Raw genomic sequence first — 20,160 nt, forward strand, 5'->3', positions numbered from 1 at the left:
ACAGTTTTATTTGTATTTATATTGTTTTGTTTCCTCTGTGTCATCCTCTGCTGCATCAGTCACAGCTTCATGTGATTATAATGCAGCGTTCACACAAATACGGTCAGTCTGGCTGTAATTACACAAGGCATATTGTTGACTATTGCTGTCATTCCTGTGGCAACCCCAAGAAAATCTCTTCTGGTTGTTGCTGAATGCAACTTTTAAATGATATACTTGCCATTTGTTCTCCACTCATGTAAACAAAATATTTTTTCAGTCACAAAAAGGCTTCTTTCCCATATAAAAATGTACTATAAACTTAGTTTAAACTAAATATATTAGTTGGAATGTACATTTATGGTGTGTTCACATACAACGCAAAGTGAGCGTTTTGCGCGACACAATTACATACAAAGTCGACGCGAATTCGTACCGAGACACGTTGTCGCTAAAGCTTATCAGGATTGAGATTGTCCGGATGTCACTGACATACTGATGTAGTGGAAGAAAAATGGGTGTAGCGGTGTTTGGGCACAACGTCATACATTTACAGAGACCGGACGAAAAAAAGACATTGCTTGGAGGAAAGTGAGCGAGGAAGTTGGACTACCTGGTAAGTTCTTAAAATATTTATGTCTACTCGATTCCAGCTATTGGTTGTATTTTACTATGAACCAAGCCAAATGCTCGCGGTCGCGGATTTGCGTTAAGCTGCATTCACACTGCCAGCGACATGCAGCGACAAAACGATCTCATTCATTTTCAATGAGAGCTGGCGACTTCCGGCAACACGTATGTGGGCGTGTCCAGCGACATGACAAAGTGTAGTAATGTTTAACTTTATGCAAATGAAGAGCGACTTTCGGGAACGTCAGCCAATACCAGAGAAGATGGTAGAGATCACGTGATCCTAATATTTTAATAATAATATGAATTGTAAAGAAACAGTGTTGTATAGACTCTCCATACACACCACTAGCGACCTAACCGCCAGCCACTGGAAAGGTAGCTGGCAGTGTAAACGCATCTTTACGAACCCGAGATTAAACACAAATTTATAATCCAGTCGTCAAACTCGCGCGAGCAATGCGAGGCAAACATTTTCTTCTTGTTGTATGTAAACGCACCATTAGTCTGATAATCCTATCTGGATTTTCTAATAGTAATATTCTGGGTTCAATACATGCTAAGCTTAATCAACAGCTTTGTGGCATAATGTTGATTACCAAAAATATTATTTTGGACTCTTCCCTCCATTTAAAAAAAAAGAAAGAAATAAAAAAGTGAATATCCGGATTACAGTGAGGCACTTGAAATGGATAATTCTCACTGTTTCAAAGGTATAGCCTAAATATGTAAACAAAATGTGTGTTTACATGATTTTAGTGTGATAAAATCACTTGCTAACCTTTTCTGTGTAAAGCTATATCCAAATTGACAACTTTTGTTGCCATGACGACGTAAAGCAGTAATCCCGCGCGCCAAAACTGAACACAATTTTAACAAATTTACAGCACAAATAATACAGTTTCAACAGAAGAATTAGTGTAAATAAAGCGCTTTTATAAAATAAACTTCACATTTCTGCCTTTAAACCATTCCCTTGCATCGGAAGTGACGTCACTGTAACTTCGATTTTTGCTTCTTCTTTTTTTTTTTTACGGTTTTTAGCTATCAGCGAATATGATGTTAAGTGGGAAAACATCAGATGCCTTCTCATGAAATGAGGATACATTGGCCCTAAAATGTATTTGTAGTAGGCTACACATAAAACGAATGAATGGCATTGCATCAGATAATAAAATATCAAGATATCTGAAGACAAATGATGTCTCAGAACTGACCTTTAACTGGTATCAAGGTGATTTTATGGCCGTATGAAGTCCGTTCCCCTCAAATTCACACAGGTGTAGTTCACCACATTAGATAAATATCAGGGGTGGACTTAGCACTAGGCAAATGTAGGCATCTTACAACACCGATATGAATGCTATTGCTGTTATTTTCAGCACCATCAATGCAAGCAACCCCTTTCCCCCTCAGATCAGGCTGTATATTCCAAGGTTTATAGGTGTCTACACAGGTTCATAAGCAGGTGAAAGTTAGCCAAACCACTCGGACAGTTTTGTGTTATTTCACCGTATACTCTGTTTCAAGTTACTAGTTAAGCTACAGTGTTGCTAGTTCAGTTTGGTTTGTATATTTGGAGAGAAAAAACTTTAATGCAATCGAGACTTCCTAAAGTAACAGTCTTTCCAAACGGATCAGATTGCTGCACAGTCTGCACCACCACCCGCCGCTGCTTGTGTTTTCTTTAAAAAAATAAAAAAGCAAACATCAAGGTTACAGTGAGGCACTTACAATGCAAGTCAATGGGGCCAATTTTTGGAGTGTTTAAAGGCAGAAATGTGACACTTATAATTATATAAAAGCACTTCCATTAATTCTGCTGTTAAAATGTGTGTATTATTACAGCTGTAACATTCTTTAAATTGTCATTTCAAAAACAGTCGTTTTAGGGGTTGTTAACATCACATCGTCATGGCAACGAAGTTGTAAAATTGGATGTAACACAGAAATGGTTAGTATAAGTGATGAGAGGCATGTGGTAATCAATATTATGCCACAAATGCTGTTTAAGCTTAACTTGTATTGAACCCGGAATATTTCATGTCATTGCATAATTTCTGAAGTATAAGATAATGGAGGACAAGTGTCAGTTTTTATAAAATATTGTATTTTTTGTATCTTTTATGTGATTTGTAGATGTTTACAATGTTTCTATATGTATTACCAAGCCAATCAGAACCAAAAGTCTTTGCGACTGCATCAAAAACAGAAAACCTGATACAAAAGTTTCTGATAGTGCAGAAGAGTATTTATGAATAGTGTGAAAGTATTTATTTATAGAATAAATTCTAGTTTATTTATTTATTGACTTGTTTTTGGACAAATAATGTGATTTGTTTTAAAATGTTTGTATCATCAATAAAGATTAATAATATTTTAGTGTAATATAATTTATTGAGCGATTCTCAATTTTGTCTTTCATGTTCATACAAACCCAAAGATGCATACAAAAATAAAGCAGCTTAAAAGACTTAAAATAGATATTCAAAACCTGATAAATCTTGCCATTTTATCGACGTATATTCAAGATTAATGCATAGCAAAATATAATTGTTCCTGTCTTCTTTGCACTGCATGAACACTGTCTCAAAATAAAGATTTGTTAATACTTGCCTACAACAAATAAAAGGGCACTTTTGGTTCAAGCAAAACCACAGAAACTTACCAAGCAATAAAAGATTTTTAACAAATTTGTAAAAAATAAAAAAGTACTGTATTGCACTTAATCATTGGAGCTGTATGTGCATGTCTAAAAAGCAATTACAAAATCATTTTGGATAGTCAGTAAATAAAACTGAAGTTAAAAAAAACAACAAATAAAATAATATATTTTATTATATATAATATATATATATATTAGCTTTTATAGAGCATTTTAATAATAATAAAAATAAATTGTTATACAAATGACCAGTCAAGATTGTTGTTTTAAAGAAAAATGGCTTGTTCTTATGGCTTAATCATCTGGCAGTCCGTGGGCCAACAGCACAGGAAGTCCCGCCCCCAGTATGAGAGTGAGGCTCTATACGACTCTCAGCCCCCCCTGCTGGTGGCCGCCAGTTCCTGCATGATGGTGGAGGCGAGTGGAGCTCTGCTGCCCTCTGCTGTTGATTTCAGGTAGAACATGAACTGTGGCCACATACAAAAAAGTCCCAGCTGAGAACAGCTTGTGCCAATTCCTGTTGCCTGTCTAGTCTGCAGAGGAAAATGATCTGATTTATAAAATAACAAATACAAAACAGGAATTAAATGAACAAGTGTGATATATAATAACAGGTTCACAACACAAAAACAAAATTATATTTAGTTATTTGATTTATATTTAATCATATTGAATTTGCATAAATGTAAAAATGCAAAAGAGGAGAACAACTTTTTGAGTGCTGTAGATAATGTTTTTTTGGCAGCATTATATGCTTGCTCATTTCCAGAGATTCAAAATATATTATTACTTACTTTGAGTTAGGGCTGCATAATTAATGTAATAAATAATCAAGATTAAAATAATAGAGATGCCCCGATGAACTAATAATAAAAAGGGTAAATTACGGCATTACATTTATACTCCTGTCGCATCAATATTTTCTATTTACATTTTCTGCAGAGGTTGCATCTGGAGGTATAATTAGGTAAGTGTGGTGGGCATTCTGGCTGCCATTGCATCATCCAGGAGGAAGCTGCACACTGGTGGTGATTGAGGAGAGTCCCCTGTTCAATGTGTAAAGTGTCATAAAAGCGCTATAGAAATGTAACATTCAATCATTAAAATATTCCCTATTTTTAATGTAGTTTAATTTTGTAACCTTATTCCTTGACTTACAATAGAACTGCTTATCCAGATAACTGCCTGATTTTGTGCAACTTCCTTTGCATTGTCTCTTTGAAGCATGAATAATCTCAGCTCAGCATCGAGCCAGGAAGCATTATTACATTTAATTGACCTTTTTCTAAGTGTGGCACGTTTATTCACTATCTTGACTAATATGTGCATAAAAGATTTCAGGGCAATGTCTGCATTATTTTCCAGACCACTGCACACTCTGCACTTCATTGACAAATGAGTCTAAAACTTTTTGACTTTTTAGTTAAAGCACTCAAATTATGGCCACTGCAACTGATACTACCTAGGCTGCGTTCACACTGCCGCTGCAGGTCGCCATTGACTGGCGGTTAGGTCGCTAGTGGGCGTTCCCACTACTGGTTGCCTAGTAACGTTTATAAATGACATTCACGGATGATCAATAATACTACCATATTATTGATCATAAGTCAATCATTGACACACAGTTCACAGCAATCCATTTCACAAGTGAATTTGTCAATCAGTTCGAGATTTATTATGAGGGTTTGTTTAAGGACCCGTCAATGTACACCTGAGTCAAACTAGGGTGCGTTGCATCATAAACATAAAATGTTTAGGTCACTGTGTCAAGTGAAATATAGTTTAACACTCAATCTTTAAACACATCTTGAGTTCGCATTTGTGCTCCGAGTGTTGAGCGCAAGAACGTAACGCATATATGTGGTGTTCTACCTACTGAAGTGTTTTCTTCACTGTATAAACTGTGCGTTGCTCATACAGCTGAAATTTCACTTACTGCCCTCTGGAGTAAACAGGTGGTACTACAAGCTTGAATTTCTCAGGAATCTTCCTTGGTCAGATTAATTACGTTAATTTTGTTAACGCGTTATTTTTTGTCAAATTAATCGCACTGAATTAACACGTTAAATCGACAGCCCCTTATATATATATATATATATATATATATATATATATATATATATATATATATAAACAATAGTTTTAACTACATATATATAAATATATAACTTCATTTTAACAATATAAATAAAAAAAATACAAGTAAAAATAAATAAATAACATGCATAATTATATATAATACAATTTATATTATTATTATATAAGACATTATTTTTAAACCAATAATTTTTAACTATACATACCCCAAAGAATTTGTTTGTGATATATAACTTTTCATTTATCACACATTTATATTACACTATTTATACAGGACAATGGACCTTAAAAGCAGGGACAGATTATGACTTATACACATGACCTCACAAAAGCGAAAAAGTCTTTGTATTATTAATAAATGAGCACATAGAGCCATAACAAAGAACAGTTCCTTTATATAGTTTTGTCAGTAAATGCCTATTTTATTCTTGAAAGACATGGAGCAGTTTGAGGATGACATCATACAAAAGATCATTTTTAAGGGAGGCTGAGATACAAAACTGCTAAAAACAGCAATCGCAAGCGTATGATTAGATCTTCCTGACAGACAGAAATATGAAAGGACAAAGCAAACAGAAAGACTCGTGGTTGACTGTACACGCTTTAACTATACAGTATAGTGTTTTAGGAGCAGTGCAATGCCTTTAATATTTACATAAATATTACAGTTTTAACCGCTGCACACCAGGCCAAAAGACCACTAAATCAAGAGATGACAATATCACAGATGAATGAAATAAATATCGCGGACAATATCTGTAACAAATGGGGAAAGCCTATAAAGATGCATAAATAAATTATTGCCACCTCATCATGCCTAAACAGTGTTTTTTCTTAAATAGATCCAGAATGCAGTCATACGGTCATCACCTACAGTATATAAGCTTTAGGCATACAAAGCACTGGAGTTAGACAATGCGGTCTAATGAATGGCTCAATATTGGTACAAACACATGATTTTGTTACATACATTTCAACTGGAGTGCATAGCCTACAGTGTTTTTCCATTAAAAGTTACAAAGCTTCTCAGAATAGCATGATTTACATAAAATAATGTGAATTCACAGGCTTAAATACACCCAACTGTTCAAGTCAACTTCTGTGGCAGAAAATGACAGTTTAAACACTGCTCTGCTATTCCTGTAAACAGTAAATGGTACAACGAGAACTATAAACAAGGTCCGCTAGCAGGACTTTTCCAGCCAATTTTCAGGCTTGTAGGGGGAAAATGAAACACATTTTACAGTAAGTATTCAAGCGCAGTCATCGTCTGCTCGCAGAAGTGGGTTTCTGTTTATCTATCGGTAGTATTTCTTCAACATAAAGTTGCCTTGTTCTAAAAGGGTGAATCTCATGAAATTAATCAAGCAAATCAGGATGTATTTCACAACCAAATAAAAAGAAAATAAACAATTTAGCAAAAAGAAAATGAAGCATATTTGAAGCTCATTAAGATTTTTGGCATTGTGACTCTAGTGCATTTTGATATTTTAAGGAGCGTAAAGTGCAAATAAATAAATAAATACATTATTATTTAAATTGTTAAACATTTACACAGCATGGTAATATATGTATTACATAGTTTATTTAAGCTGATTTTAATAATATTAATAATAATAATAATAATAATAAAAGAAATCATTGTGTCCAGACAGGTTGCTTGTTTGGCATTATGGAAAATAATCATTATAATGAAAATGCAATGCAAAAAAATCATAACGTTCCTAAAAATAAGCTTAATTTTTCTTTTTCAAAATGATAATTTATAGTCTTTTTTTCTATTTAATTTATTTTGGGGTAAAATGTGACCTGTTTATTTCACTTTCTCATTACCATAATGCGCCAAAAAAAAAAATTTATATTAAAATTGTAAAGCAATTTATATATTATGGTATTAGTATTAAGCATTTTAAGCCAACTATAGTAATAATAAATGAAATCATTGTGTCCGGACAGGTTGATTTTTATTAATGTATTACAGAAATGCAAAATTAGATTTATTTATTTATTGTTTTTTTGCACTGAAGAAATTAAAAATTGCAGGAAATATTTTCTGATTATCTTGAAAATAAAAATGCAAAAAAATCATAACGGTGCTAAAATAAGCCTATTTTTTCTTTTTCTACAATTTTATTGATTTTCTTTCTTTTTTCATTTGATTTCGGAGTGAAATGTTACTTTGCCATTTCAAAACTGAGACTAAATAATGGTTTTGGATGGTCACGGAACAAATATAAGGAATGTAACGTACAACCCCAATTCCAAAACAGTAGGGACAGTATGACAAATGCTTTAAAAAAAAAAAAGGAGTGATTTGTAAATTATATTCACCCTTTGCTATATTGAAAACACTACAACTAAACATTATATGATGTTTTACCTTTTTAATTTCATTGTTATTTCTTAAATGTACAGTCATTTCAAATTAGATGATTGCAACACGCTCCAAAAAGTTGAGACGGGACAATTTAAAACTAATAACAATTTTATGAGTTGATATAACAAGGCGATGTGAAACAAGTGAGGCAATTGAGTCATAATACTGTATAAGGAGCCTACAAAAACAGTTAAGGGCAAGGCGAAAACTTCTGAATGCGTGTGACCTCTGATCCCTCAGACGTCACTCTCTTAAAAAACATCATTCATCTGAAACGGATGTCATGAACATGGGCTTGGGATTACTTTAGTAAACCTTTGTTAGTCAACACCATTCGCCGCTGCATCCACAGATGTTAAGACTTTACTGTGCAAAGGAGAAGCCGTACATCAACACTGTCCAGAAGCACTGCCGACTTCTCTGGTCCCGTCTCATCTTAGATGGAAAGTAGAACAGTGGAACTGTGTTTTTTGGTCCGATGAGTCCACATTTTAAAATGTTTTTGAAAAACAAAGCCGTCGTGTTATCTGGGTCAAAGAGGAAAAGAACCATCCAAGCCAAAAGCCAGTGTCTGTATGGGCCAGGGGTGTGTTGGTGCCCATGGCATGGGTATCTGTGAGGGCACAATTAATGAAGACAGATATGTTCACATTTTGGAGCAGCATATATTGCCATCCAGCACCGTCTTTTCCAGGGACATCCCTGCATTTTCCAGCAGGACATCTTCAAACCACATACTGCCCGGATTACAAGTGCATGGCTGTATGAGCAGATAGAGCGGGTACTGACCCGTCTCCAAATGAAGATGTGTGGCACATTATGAAGTGCACAATACGGCAATGAAGACCCCGTACAATTGTGCAGCTGAAGACCTCCATAATGGATTATTGGGGGAAATTGCACTTTCTAGACTTAACAAACTAGTGTCTTCAGTGCCTAAATGCTTAATAAGTGTTATTAGGGTGATGTTTCACAGTGGTACACACTCGACTGTCCCAAGTTTTTAGGAGCATGTTGCAATCATCAGATTTGAAATTACTGTACTTAAAAAACAAACAAAAAACAATGAAATGCACAAGGAAAAACATCATATAATGTTTAGTTGTAGTGTTTTCAATATAGCAAATGGTAAATATAATTTACAAATCACTCCTTTTGTTTTTATTAGCATTTTTCATACTGTCCCAACTTTTTCGGAATGGGGGTTGTATTTGTTGTAGTAGTAAAAAAGGCTAAAAGCTGAACATAAAAATGTTTTAACGTCATTCATGGTAACACTTGGTGAATTTACTAGTTTTTGCATTTTTTTCAGACTTCAACAAGTAAATTTATACACCCAAATAAACCAAACGCACGGCAAGAAAGTGCCAGAGAGCAACTGGTAATGTACACGGGTCATTTAGTAAAGAGTCTCTTATTTCTAGTTCTCTTGCAGAATGAAACCCAATTATTAGGATGCACAAAGATTTCTGGGTACGTTTTCCATGCGTTATACAATTTATGAGTTTTTATGAACTGTTGATAATGTCTACATCATTTGTTAGCACTAATACAAACAAACAAACAAACAAACAAAAAATCAAGATAAACCTGATTAAAACAGATGAAAACAAATGGTTGTTAATTCATATCCATGCATACCAAAAGAAAAACGTATTCGCATAGGCAAATTCCAGCATTCATGTCCACAGAGAGAATCTGCTGTGCATTTAAACACATTTTGCAACAGTCCACAGTAGTGCAACATAATTCAAACTTGGTCCATATGATGCCTGATTCAGAACATAGCGTCTTCCTCCTACGCATAACAAAACAATGCATTAGTAGTGTGAAAAAGTTTTCATTTAAGCTCTTGAAACACTTGAGGCGCAAAAGAGCTCAGCAGATGGACAAAAGAAGCATTTGACCTTGATGTTAGACAGCGGTTCCAGGGATAATGAAATCGCCTTTGAGTCTGTAGGACAGCCTTGAGAGGCCTTAACAGTTCAAGTATGAAATTAGTGTTCGACTGCTGTTTTCCAAAGGACTAGTATTTTGATCATGTGTTATCTAACATTTAACTAATACAAGGGGAACTAGTAATGAACTTCAAGACTAATACATTCACTTGGGGGAAAAAAGCATGATGATCCGCACAAATGAGTTTAATCCTAAATATAATTGTGCTATAGTGCCATTTCAGATGGGCCAAAACAATACTTGCATTCAAAAACATCTCTAGACAAACTCATATATATATATATATATATGGAGAAATAGTGTAGCTGAAGTAAAAAAAAATAATAAAAAAAAATTATTTGTATGTATGTATATATATATATATATATATATATATATATATATATATATATATATATATATATATATTATTGCACATTTTACATGGCTCCCTGGAATACTTGATTCTGATTGGATGGTGGCAACCACTAAACTGCATCACCGTTGTCCCAAAGCTAGCTGTGCTATTTTTTTGTCTCTTCCAGCACTCCTTGTTTTTTTTCATCTCACATAAAAAATACTAACAACTCAAATCAATTGTTCACGTAGATTTATATATTGATGCTTGAAACCGATCAAGAAACTGTCCTGGTCATTTTTAACCCCAAATAAATGGTAAAAAAAATAAAATAAAACCGACATTTAGGACAATTAAGACTTTTTGCATTGTGTCATTATTTTGAGGACACATAAATATTTTAAACCACGATACAAATTGCTGTAACACGCATGGACGTTTAACTTTTAATGTTCCTGTTGTTTTTAATACTGATAATAATTACTGTAACACAGGCAGTTTTTATCTCTATATAACAGTATGAAATGAATGCTGATGTACAATGAGTTTTTTAATTAAAAGCAGTACCAAGGGAGCACTACTATGATGTATAGTTACTTTACAATGTAAATAATATGCAACCGAAATGCGTAACTGTCATGAAAATAATGTCACATTGTAAAAACTCTTAATGGCCCTAAAAATAGGCTTATTGCTTAATATTTATTTATTTAGATTTTTGGAGGAATATAAGACCTTTCTTCACAGGTTTCACATCTGGGTCCTGATGAACCTGTCTGGCTTGATTTTGCCTTATTGACCGGCTGACTTTACATTATCCTTTACTTACTGTCCGGAATAATACAACACTGTACTGCCCATCCGAATCCCACCTGAAATGGCACTATAACTGTTTTTAGTTCATCATAATAGAGATATTTAAATGTGAAACGCAAATTGCCTATAATCATTTTAGAGCTTATTAACGAGACAAGGGCGTGCAACACTAAGAAAGCCGGTGCTTACCAACCTCTGTAAGAACAGGGAAAATTATGAAACTATGATATACTTATTTCTCATTTATGTTGAAAGAATGTGACCGATTGTGACGGAGATCACGATCAATCGAGAGCCACACCAGATTCTTGAAAATTGGCCATCCGCTTTCCAAGCCCCAGTGATAATGGAGTGCATCTGCTGCAATAGATTCACACACCCAAACAGTGCAGTGTGGGGGATTCTCTATTTGGTGGGCTCCTGCTAGCTTCATGAAGTTCAGCACACAGTGCGACCTCTGCCGAGGTCACTGGTGCACCTCATTCTCAATAAGGCTGTCCTCTCCTGACTGAAAATCACCCTCGTTTACCGCTTCCTCGTCCTGCGAGGAGCCCTGAGCCTCGTCCTCACCGCTGCCCGTCTCGTCTGAGGTCGGGTCCTGCAGCACTTGAGCGACATACGTCTGCTGTGGAAGAAAACAAAATGACAAGAGCATGAGTCAGGGTATAACAATAGGTATATCTGAGAGAATACACAAGAGACTGCCCATGCAATAGCTTTATGAACAGACTTAATTTGATGTGCTGTTTGGCTATGGCATATAGAAGCAGTGCCATCTGGCATCAATGACATATATTTGGTGTGATGCAATATATGGGGCGATTTTAGAGGGGATTGTATGTATGATTGTTTGCAAATACCATGAGTAAACAGATGAATTCATGACTATTTCAAATGTCATGACTGTGTGATAGTTTAAGGTGTGACATCCTGTTTACACCGTTAATGCGACGCAAAGCAACGGTTTGAGGCCGTCATCAACACAAACTTTATAAACTGTTTATTTGTGGTTTTGGCAGTAGTAGCGCCACAATGTGCAGTGCAAAATAGAACGGGACATCCGTTTACTGTCGGTGAAATGCGACACACCGCAACGGACGCTTCCATGATAGACAGCACCACTGATTGTAATGGGTTCTACTGCTTTTGACGCGACACGACTCTTGCGTCCGGTGTAGAAAGGGTGCAAGTGTTATCAGTTGTGCTTGAGATGAACAGTGTAATATATCCTTACGCAATGTTCTGGATGTGTGTTATGTGTAAACCATGACATTTAGTTTATAATGTTGCGGAGCTGGTTCATTCTCTTCCGACTGAGTTTAAAAAATGGCTGAATTCGAGGGGCTGCACGATGTTAGCCAATCAGAACAGTGGTCGTTTACGCTGAAGTTTTAAGGAGGCGCTTAGGCCAAAACCGAGCGTTTTAGACAGAGGGCCAAAAACAGTGTGGAAAATGACATTTTAATGCAAAAAAACCCCAAAACCTTTATCAGTGGACCTCAGGGAATAAAAAGAGCATTTCATGACCTCTTTAAATAGTTATTATTAAGAATTCATAGAGTTTTCAATTTTATAATAGCTCTTTTGTGCTATTTTTATGTAGTTTTGTTGTAAATCGTGTGATTTCACCATTAGGGTGACCGGTGTCCTCTTTGGTCAAGTTGGACCCTGTTTACACTATCTCGGTTCACATGTGCATGTGCAACTGTAGTACAGGTGTCTATGTGTTTCTGTGACATTTATTTAATGATTGACCTAGAATCAGTTATTATCTTCCTTATTTGTATGACCTAAATTTGATTCCATAACATTTGAATTGAGTTGAAGCAACAACATTTAAACTACAAATCTGAGTTGTCTACTTGCATCTAGTTACTTTAACTTCAATAGTTCAATAGTTCATTCTATATGATCAGGATAAGTGAACATAATGACACTTTCGGAGTAATTTCGGAGACGGCATTACACAATTCAATTGAGGGAATTTATTTACATAATCAATTGAGTAAAGTCAACTTATTAGTGCTTTAAGTGTATTGTATGGTTTTAGAAGACTTGAAATATAGCGCTTATAAGGCACTTGTATGGCATCTCTGGTCATTATAAGTTTATACATTCTTAGAAATGTATCCTTTTGAAAGAAATGCGAACTTACCATAGACTTTACAGGGGGTGATGAGTCCGGTGGTCTTCCGTTGTCCACACCATCCATGTCGATCTGTGCAGAACACCAGAACAACAATACACTTGAGACAATTCTGGTTTTAATTCATTGTGATAATTCTGGGCTAGATTGTATATAAAAGCCAATTCAGGCAGATATGCCCAATTCTGACCTTGTAATTGTGTGCGCTGAGGTATTTGAAATGACCAAAGACGACATGGGAGAGGCAGACGATGATGGTGATGACCAGAACCACAAAGGTAAACATCGATGTCGACGCAAAAAAACCTGACAGGGTGAGAGAGAGCAGGTGAGGAAGTTCTCATTAAACAAAAAATGACAATAATCTAAATCCAATTAACTGCTTCTAAACTATTTTATTGGAGAGTAACAAAAGCTCTGTTCCAAACTCTAGTGAGCTGCCTTGAGGTCTATTATAATTATTTTTTATATATATATCACACCTCTCACAACGTGCATCATTTCAAAGTAGCTTTACAGAAATCATGCATTAACAGAAAATGAAACTGTAATATCCATAATGTCTTAAGAGTCATCATTGTGTAGTTTGATCAAATACAATTGTGAATTGTGTTTAAAAATAAGCAATTAAATAATCATTGTATTTATAACCCCAGTGAGCAAGCCGAAGGTGACTGTGGCAAGGAACACAAAACTCAAAGATGTTGGTTAATGGAGAAAAATAACCTTGTGAGAAACCAGACTCACTGTGGGGGCCAGTTCCCCTCTGACTAACATCATGAATATAATGTAAATATTACTTATGTATAGTGCAAGTCATGGTTTAAAATGAGTAAACAAAGTAAGTGTTAAGGGTCAGTGTTTATACAAAGACTTTGTATGAGCTGTAAAATTAATGACTAATGTCTTTGAAGTTCATCCTGGAATAACTGCAGAAGTTCACATACATGCAATTGTCCTTGTTAATTGACTGATGAAGGGTTTAGTTGGTAACAACAACTACTACTTTCTAGTGGAAAATTAAATGAGAAATTCTCCATAGTGTACCATTGATACAATATTTAAATTGGATAATTATATTGTTATGATTGTCAAATACCTCTATCAGACACGTTCATAGCAATCCATTCTGAGATTGGCTAATCTGTGAAGGATTCATGCACTGCTGCTTTAGAATTTGGCCAAAACAAGGTATTACATAATTCAGAGCAATTTTGCCACCTACTGTCTGGAACAGGCTCTGTTTTGGGGTGTGCTCTCTTTTGTGCCTGAAAATACTGTCCAGGTAGGCATCTCACTAGAGTTTATAACATAACCACTATTCGTTGGTGTCTTACTTGTGCGGACAGTGGAGAAAAACAGCAGCCAGAAGAGGCAGAGGATCGGCGCTGCCACCACCTGGTTAACAGCTCCCGAGTGAATCTTTTTATCCAGTTTAGAGGGCAGGTAGGCATAATACATGTTATACCTGTCCACCAGGTGCTTGAGCAGCATGTACATCAGGCCTGCAGACAACATTCACAATGGACAATTTATTATTTACTTCTTATAAACACACCATCATTTTCTATTAAACTTTTAGTCTTGATTATGTGTCGCTCACCAAATGGTACAATAATAGGACAGGTGATGCTGTATGTCATGACCACAGTGAAGACATTCATCATCCAAGCATAAGCAGCTCCAAACTGAAACTCATACGCTTGATGCTGTAATGCAAATCAGCCACATACTGATCACAATTACAAAAATCTGAAGACTTTTTACAAATACATTTGCATATCTGATAAGGTCGTATTAGGCAAGTACGGCTGAAATGACTATTATAATTAAAACAGACCTTCTTCACATTGCGCCTCTCTGCGGCCGAGCGCGCCAAACACAGGCGGATCATATACATGAGAAAATATGGTATGCGTAACAGGTCCATGGCGTTACCGATAAAGGCAGACGCAATGACATAATTCACAAAGAATGCTCCATTATCTGGCAGGAACACACACCTAACGGAGACAAAATGAAGTATGCATTCATAAAAATGGCAACTACAAGGGTCCATAAACCATATCTTTTGTAAATCCATGATCTTAATGTAGTTAATGAACGGTCTCTGTATGACTGGATCTCAGCGCTGATAGATCTCTCATAGACTTACTCGAATCGTACTTTTGCCTCATCAAGGAATTTCTTGTCAAAGAGCCAGCGGAAGAAAAGATCCAAACTGCACAAAGGGAAAAAGCAATGTGGAACGTTTAGCACAATTAGAAACAGGTCAATCCATCAGCCATCTGAAAACATCTGAAAATGGGACAGCTATATTTTTTGTAGCATAACCCCTGTAGTACAAATTCAAAAGGCCAGGCAAGAGAATATACCTGCTCAGTCCCAGAGATGGCAGCAGCAAAACCATAAAAATTAGGAAGGTGTAGCATTTGTGCATGGTGGTTCTGTTCTCTCCAGATCTGAAGGGCAAAGATCACATACAATCTAATTTTAGTTAATCCAAATCTAAAAAAACTGTCATTTACTCACCCTAATATTGTTCAAAATCACAATGGCTTTCTTAAATGGAACACAAAAGCTCTGGAGAATGTCCAAAAAGGACAAAAAAATACCATAAAAGTAGTCCAAATGACTTCCAAGTCTGCAAAAGCAATTCAATAGCTTTATGCGATAAACAAACCAAAATTTAAGTTGTTATTCACTGAAAATCTTGCCTTCTGACGCAGATCTCATTTATGCATGTGCATACTCAATGACGCCTCAAGATGTGACACTAGGGACTTCAATCAAACGTTTGAGTATGCAACAGACTGCTTCGAGAAGTAAAAATCCCATTATTTTAGGAGAATTGATTATTAATAATAACTTTTACACCTTTAAAGAAAGACCTACTATCAGCTCCGAGGCTGTTAATCAATGTCATATGCTTCTGTTGATACAGATTTACTGTTTCGATTCTGATTCACAAGCTCTCGATTCAATTCGTTTTTGTTTTCGATCCTGTATTGATTCATATGGGTATGTTTCAGTTATAATGTATATTTTGCTTGCATATGAAAGAATTTTCTCCTAGGGGACCTTTCAACTAGGTACATTACACAAATATTAATATGACTAATTTTATTTTATTTTTACTTTAACATTTTGGCCACATGTTAGCTTATCTAACATGTTAGTTATCAATAAATATTATATTCTGTATATTGCATATATTCAGTGTTAATCTCATCAATGAAATCACTGAAAAAGTTTGAGGTGCAAAAAAGGCGACTCAAATGGCTTTTTTCCTTCATACGTGCAATTCATAATTAGAATTAATGTTTATGTTTTGTTGTTTATGATGAACAATTGACTAAAGAACAAAGAGGATATTAAAATACATTATTCTATGACAAACGGATTGCGTGGATCTTGTCTTTGGACACACATTATAAGAAATGAGCCAAATCAACCTTCAACGAATTTTGAAGTTCTTCGGCTATATACTACTCAATCACTGGCAAGTGAAATCTGAACATTTACCAACCAGTGCTTAATCACAGAGAGCGGGTTGTGCATGTAAGTAAAAGATCAATCTTGGGATTTAAGAATCGCTATCGAGATTATTCAAATTCAGAAAATCTATATATTTACCCAGCCCTACTGTATGAAGAACTCAGGTCATTATCAAAAATAGGTAAAAATAGCAGAGTTTGTCCAGGTACCGTGTCCAGTGGGCCTCAAAGAAGGCAGAGTAGTAGACAATGGTGGGTAGCAGAGCTGAGAAGCACCATAAGAGCAGGGTTGGGAAGAACTGGGTAACGATGGGGTTCTGGAGGAACAGACATAGAGGAAAGGACAGAGGGATCATGACAAAATGCATTCAACTGAATTGTTCCAAAATGCTGCTCTTCAGAAGAGTCAATCTGGTTGAGTGCTTACGTTCAGGTACTCCACGGGTTTGGTGACGTTGAACTTGTCCATGGTGGAGATGATAATGGCTGGGGTTGTGAGGAAAAAGAGCAGGAGGAAGAGAAGGCAGTTGATGACAAAGCAGCGGAGCCACCAGTTGAGGCCGCCAATGGACAAATGCTCCCTGTGAAGAACAAGAGGACATTAGAGGGATTGTTCCGTATTAAACACAATTGAAAATGTATTTAAGCTCTATGGACAGCATCTATGACGTCATTTATTACCACACTTTTTTATTACTTTCTTTTAAATTGACTCGTCCCTCAGTTTGTAAAAACAAACAGAATTAGTGTTTACTGTCATGCAGACCAAAGCCCAAAGTATACTTCGGTCAGATGTGAACTCTGAGCATCCACATACAGGACACATGACGCTCGAGCACTGAATGTGCGCAGCCAGATTTATTTGCACTAATTAGTGGGTCCACAAGGGGGCCACAATAACATTTGAGCTGTTGCTGTCAAGAAGAAGTGCTAGAAGAATATGTAATTGCTGGTAAACAACAACAGTTGATGTGCAAGTCAAGAGCTAGAACTGAACTAGTATTAAACCCAGAACTTTCCGTTAAAGTATGGGTCACTGTGACTTTCGTCAATGAAACATGTCTGAGAAAAGAGCTTTACGAGATTTACCAGTAGACGTTCTGTGGGTCTGGTGCATACGTGACGGTCCAGTTATACGTGTTGAGGATATTGGTGAATGGAGAGCACTTTGGCTCTCTTCGACAGTGACAGCCGTGACACTGACATGCGTTAAAGTCCTTCAGAATGCTGTTAAGGAAAAGCAACACTGATATTACTAAAAAGGAAGTACCATGGTACAGTGATGGTATCAGATGGTCAATTATTTTGGTGCTTCGACATATAGCATGGTACTGAATTGCATATACCATGGTATTTACATTGTGCTCCAAGGTACAGTACTTTCAAGAATATCATGGAACTACAATGGGAGATGTCCATAAACACAATGGTAGTACCATGGTACTTTTTGGTTACTTTTTTGGTTACGTGATGAACACCATGGTAATACTGTAGTTTATTTTGGTACAATTGTGGACAATACATTTCTACAGCCTTGACCACTAGATAAGGATTTATGAAACCCATTCAAATTAAAAGCAATTTGTGAATCTTTTTAATTTGCAAATTAAAAAAACTATTAGTTCACAAATCACTTTGGCTCGTTTACTAGATGCAAGAACAGTCTGAGGCCTAGAAAAAGTTATAAAATACTATAGACATTTCCATGAAGTTTAAGATCGTTTTCATTTCCATGAATTATCCAGGGCTTGAAACTCTTAATATATCCAGGTTTTCTGTGACACAAACATACCAAAAAGTCTTTTTGACTTACAGTGCTGTCATTGCTTCATTCTGAAAGGTCACAAACGCCATTCCCAGAGGTTTAGTGTTGACTACCTCTCTTTCTTTTCTGTATTCTTCCTTCAGTTTGGACTCAAGTTTAGTGTAGTAGTTTACCGCATCTTCCTGCAGAGACAGATAAAATCATTAGGATCAGTCATGCATTGTTTGAAATATGATATCAAAATAGGGGTTTTGTGGCTATTAGTCCATGTCTGTTTGCTTTGTTTGCCTCTATAGGCTAGAGTACAAAATGTCAACTCTATCAACTTTCAGTATATATATGTGCGTTTAAAATATACAGCCTTTTTCTTCTGGGAATAGGGCATGCAAATTTATGCATAAATTGATGTCCAATAAAATGCTGTGCTGTAAACTAAAGGTTATTGGCTATAAGCCTTTCAATGCATCCCATCAAATTTGAATAGGACATATGTCAATGCAGGCAAGAGAACTGAGCTTGTCAAACTTAACAGGGCTTAAATGAGACACTTTTCAAGTCAAGCACATTATATCCATCATAATATAAGAGCTTGTCTAAGCAAAAGCTAAAGAAATGAAAAGGTTTGTGTCAACTATCCCTTTAATGCTTTAGACACATGGAAGTTAGCAGTTTGTTTTTCCAACTTTTGTTTTTATTAGTCATTTTCCAGCAGGGGGAGTGTGTGTGACAGAAGAACAGCTCTTGGGACAATGAGGAACGAGTTTATTTAATGAGGTGGTTTGGGAGCGCTGCTGATGTTCACCGTGTCTTACAGCATCCCTGAGCAATACAGCAATAAACTTAACAGAGCAGAGCTGCAGGCAGCACGCTAGACATGCGATAAGACAAACTGACTGTGTCTGCAGGGAATGTCGGATGATGAAATGTTGTGCATTTCAAGTATGATGATTTACATTTGAATTTACGTATTCATAAATATGACCCTAAAATACACAACGACTCATACCAATTAGGCGTTTGTTTTTGCATCAGGGTTGTGTGTCTATATAAAATTGATTAAATATAAATTAATATACATGTATATATTATATATGATATACCGTGTATTTTTATAAATTGTAATAGACATTTTTCATGTTAATAATGTCTTGACTATACATTGTGATCAGCTGAATGCCACTTTGGTGAATAAAAGTGCCAGAAGGGCTGGTTTGAGTGCTGTGATCTTCTGGGACTTTCACACACAACAGTCTCTAGAATTTACTCCGAATGGTGCCAAAAACAAAAAACATCCAGTGAGCGGCAGTTCTGTGGATGGAAACACCTTTAATGGCCACTGAGAATGGCCAGACTGGTTCGAACTGTACCATGTTAATCTGTACAAACAATAGTACACAAGTATAAACACCATAGGACCACACAGACATCATATCACTCAGGAAGGAGACGCATTCTGTCTCCTAGAGATGAACGTAGTTTGGTGCCAAAAGTGCAAATCGATCCCAGAACAACAGCAAAGCACATTGTGAAGATGCTGGAGGAAACAGGTAGACAAGTATCTATATCCACAGTAAAACGTGTCCTACGTTGACATAACCTGAAAGGCTGCTCAGTAAGGAAGAGGCCACTGCTCCAAAACTGCCATAAAAAATCCAGACTACAGTTTGCAAGTGCACATGGGGACAAAGATCTTACTTCTTGGTAAATATACTCTGGTCTAATGAAACAAAAATGTAACTGTTTGGCCATAATGACCATTGTTATGTTTGAAGGAAAAAGGGTGAGGCTTGCAGAAGAACACCATCCCAACCGTGAAACATGGGGGTGACAGCATCATGTTGTGGGGTGCTTTGCTGCAGGAGGGACGGGTGCACTTCACAAAATAGATGACA

General features: G+C 36.1%; 1 protein-coding gene and 1 long non-coding RNA gene across 2 annotated transcripts in view; one reads left to right on the plus strand and one right to left on the minus strand.

Annotated features, from left to right (window-relative positions):
- Positions 1-448: 448 nt before the first annotated feature.
- On the plus strand, positions 449-20,093 carry LOC127660784 (uncharacterized). Its single transcript, XR_007972677.1, has 3 exons — positions 449-595; positions 3,584-3,729; positions 20,041-20,093. It is a non-coding gene; the product is annotated as an uncharacterized LOC127660784 (long non-coding RNA).
- Positions 5,727-20,160, minus strand: part of LOC127660783 (CSC1-like protein 2) — a 55,655-nt gene continuing 41,221 nt past the window's right edge. The window contains exons 13-25 of the mRNA XM_052151199.1: positions 18,317-18,450; positions 17,593-17,730; positions 16,931-17,084; positions 16,714-16,820; positions 15,382-15,468; positions 15,162-15,227; positions 14,847-15,009; positions 14,610-14,715; positions 14,344-14,511; positions 13,197-13,312; positions 13,016-13,078; positions 11,390-11,485; positions 5,727-9,546 (exon numbers count right to left, since the gene is read on the minus strand). Coding sequence (XP_052007159.1) covers positions 9,526-9,546; positions 11,390-11,485; positions 13,016-13,078; positions 13,197-13,312; positions 14,344-14,511; positions 14,610-14,715; positions 14,847-15,009; positions 15,162-15,227; positions 15,382-15,468; positions 16,714-16,820; positions 16,931-17,084; positions 17,593-17,730; positions 18,317-18,450 — 1,419 coding nt within the window. The 3' untranslated portion in view covers positions 5,727-9,525. The remainder of the gene's footprint in view (positions 9,547-11,389; positions 11,486-13,015; positions 13,079-13,196; positions 13,313-14,343; positions 14,512-14,609; positions 14,716-14,846; positions 15,010-15,161; positions 15,228-15,381; positions 15,469-16,713; positions 16,821-16,930; positions 17,085-17,592; positions 17,731-18,316; positions 18,451-20,160) is intronic.

The sequence above is a fragment of the Xyrauchen texanus genome, chromosome 20 (genome assembly GCF_025860055.1).
Source record: "Xyrauchen texanus isolate HMW12.3.18 chromosome 20, RBS_HiC_50CHRs, whole genome shotgun sequence".
In the NCBI taxonomy this organism is placed as follows: Eukaryota; Metazoa; Chordata; class Actinopteri; order Cypriniformes; family Catostomidae; genus Xyrauchen; species Xyrauchen texanus.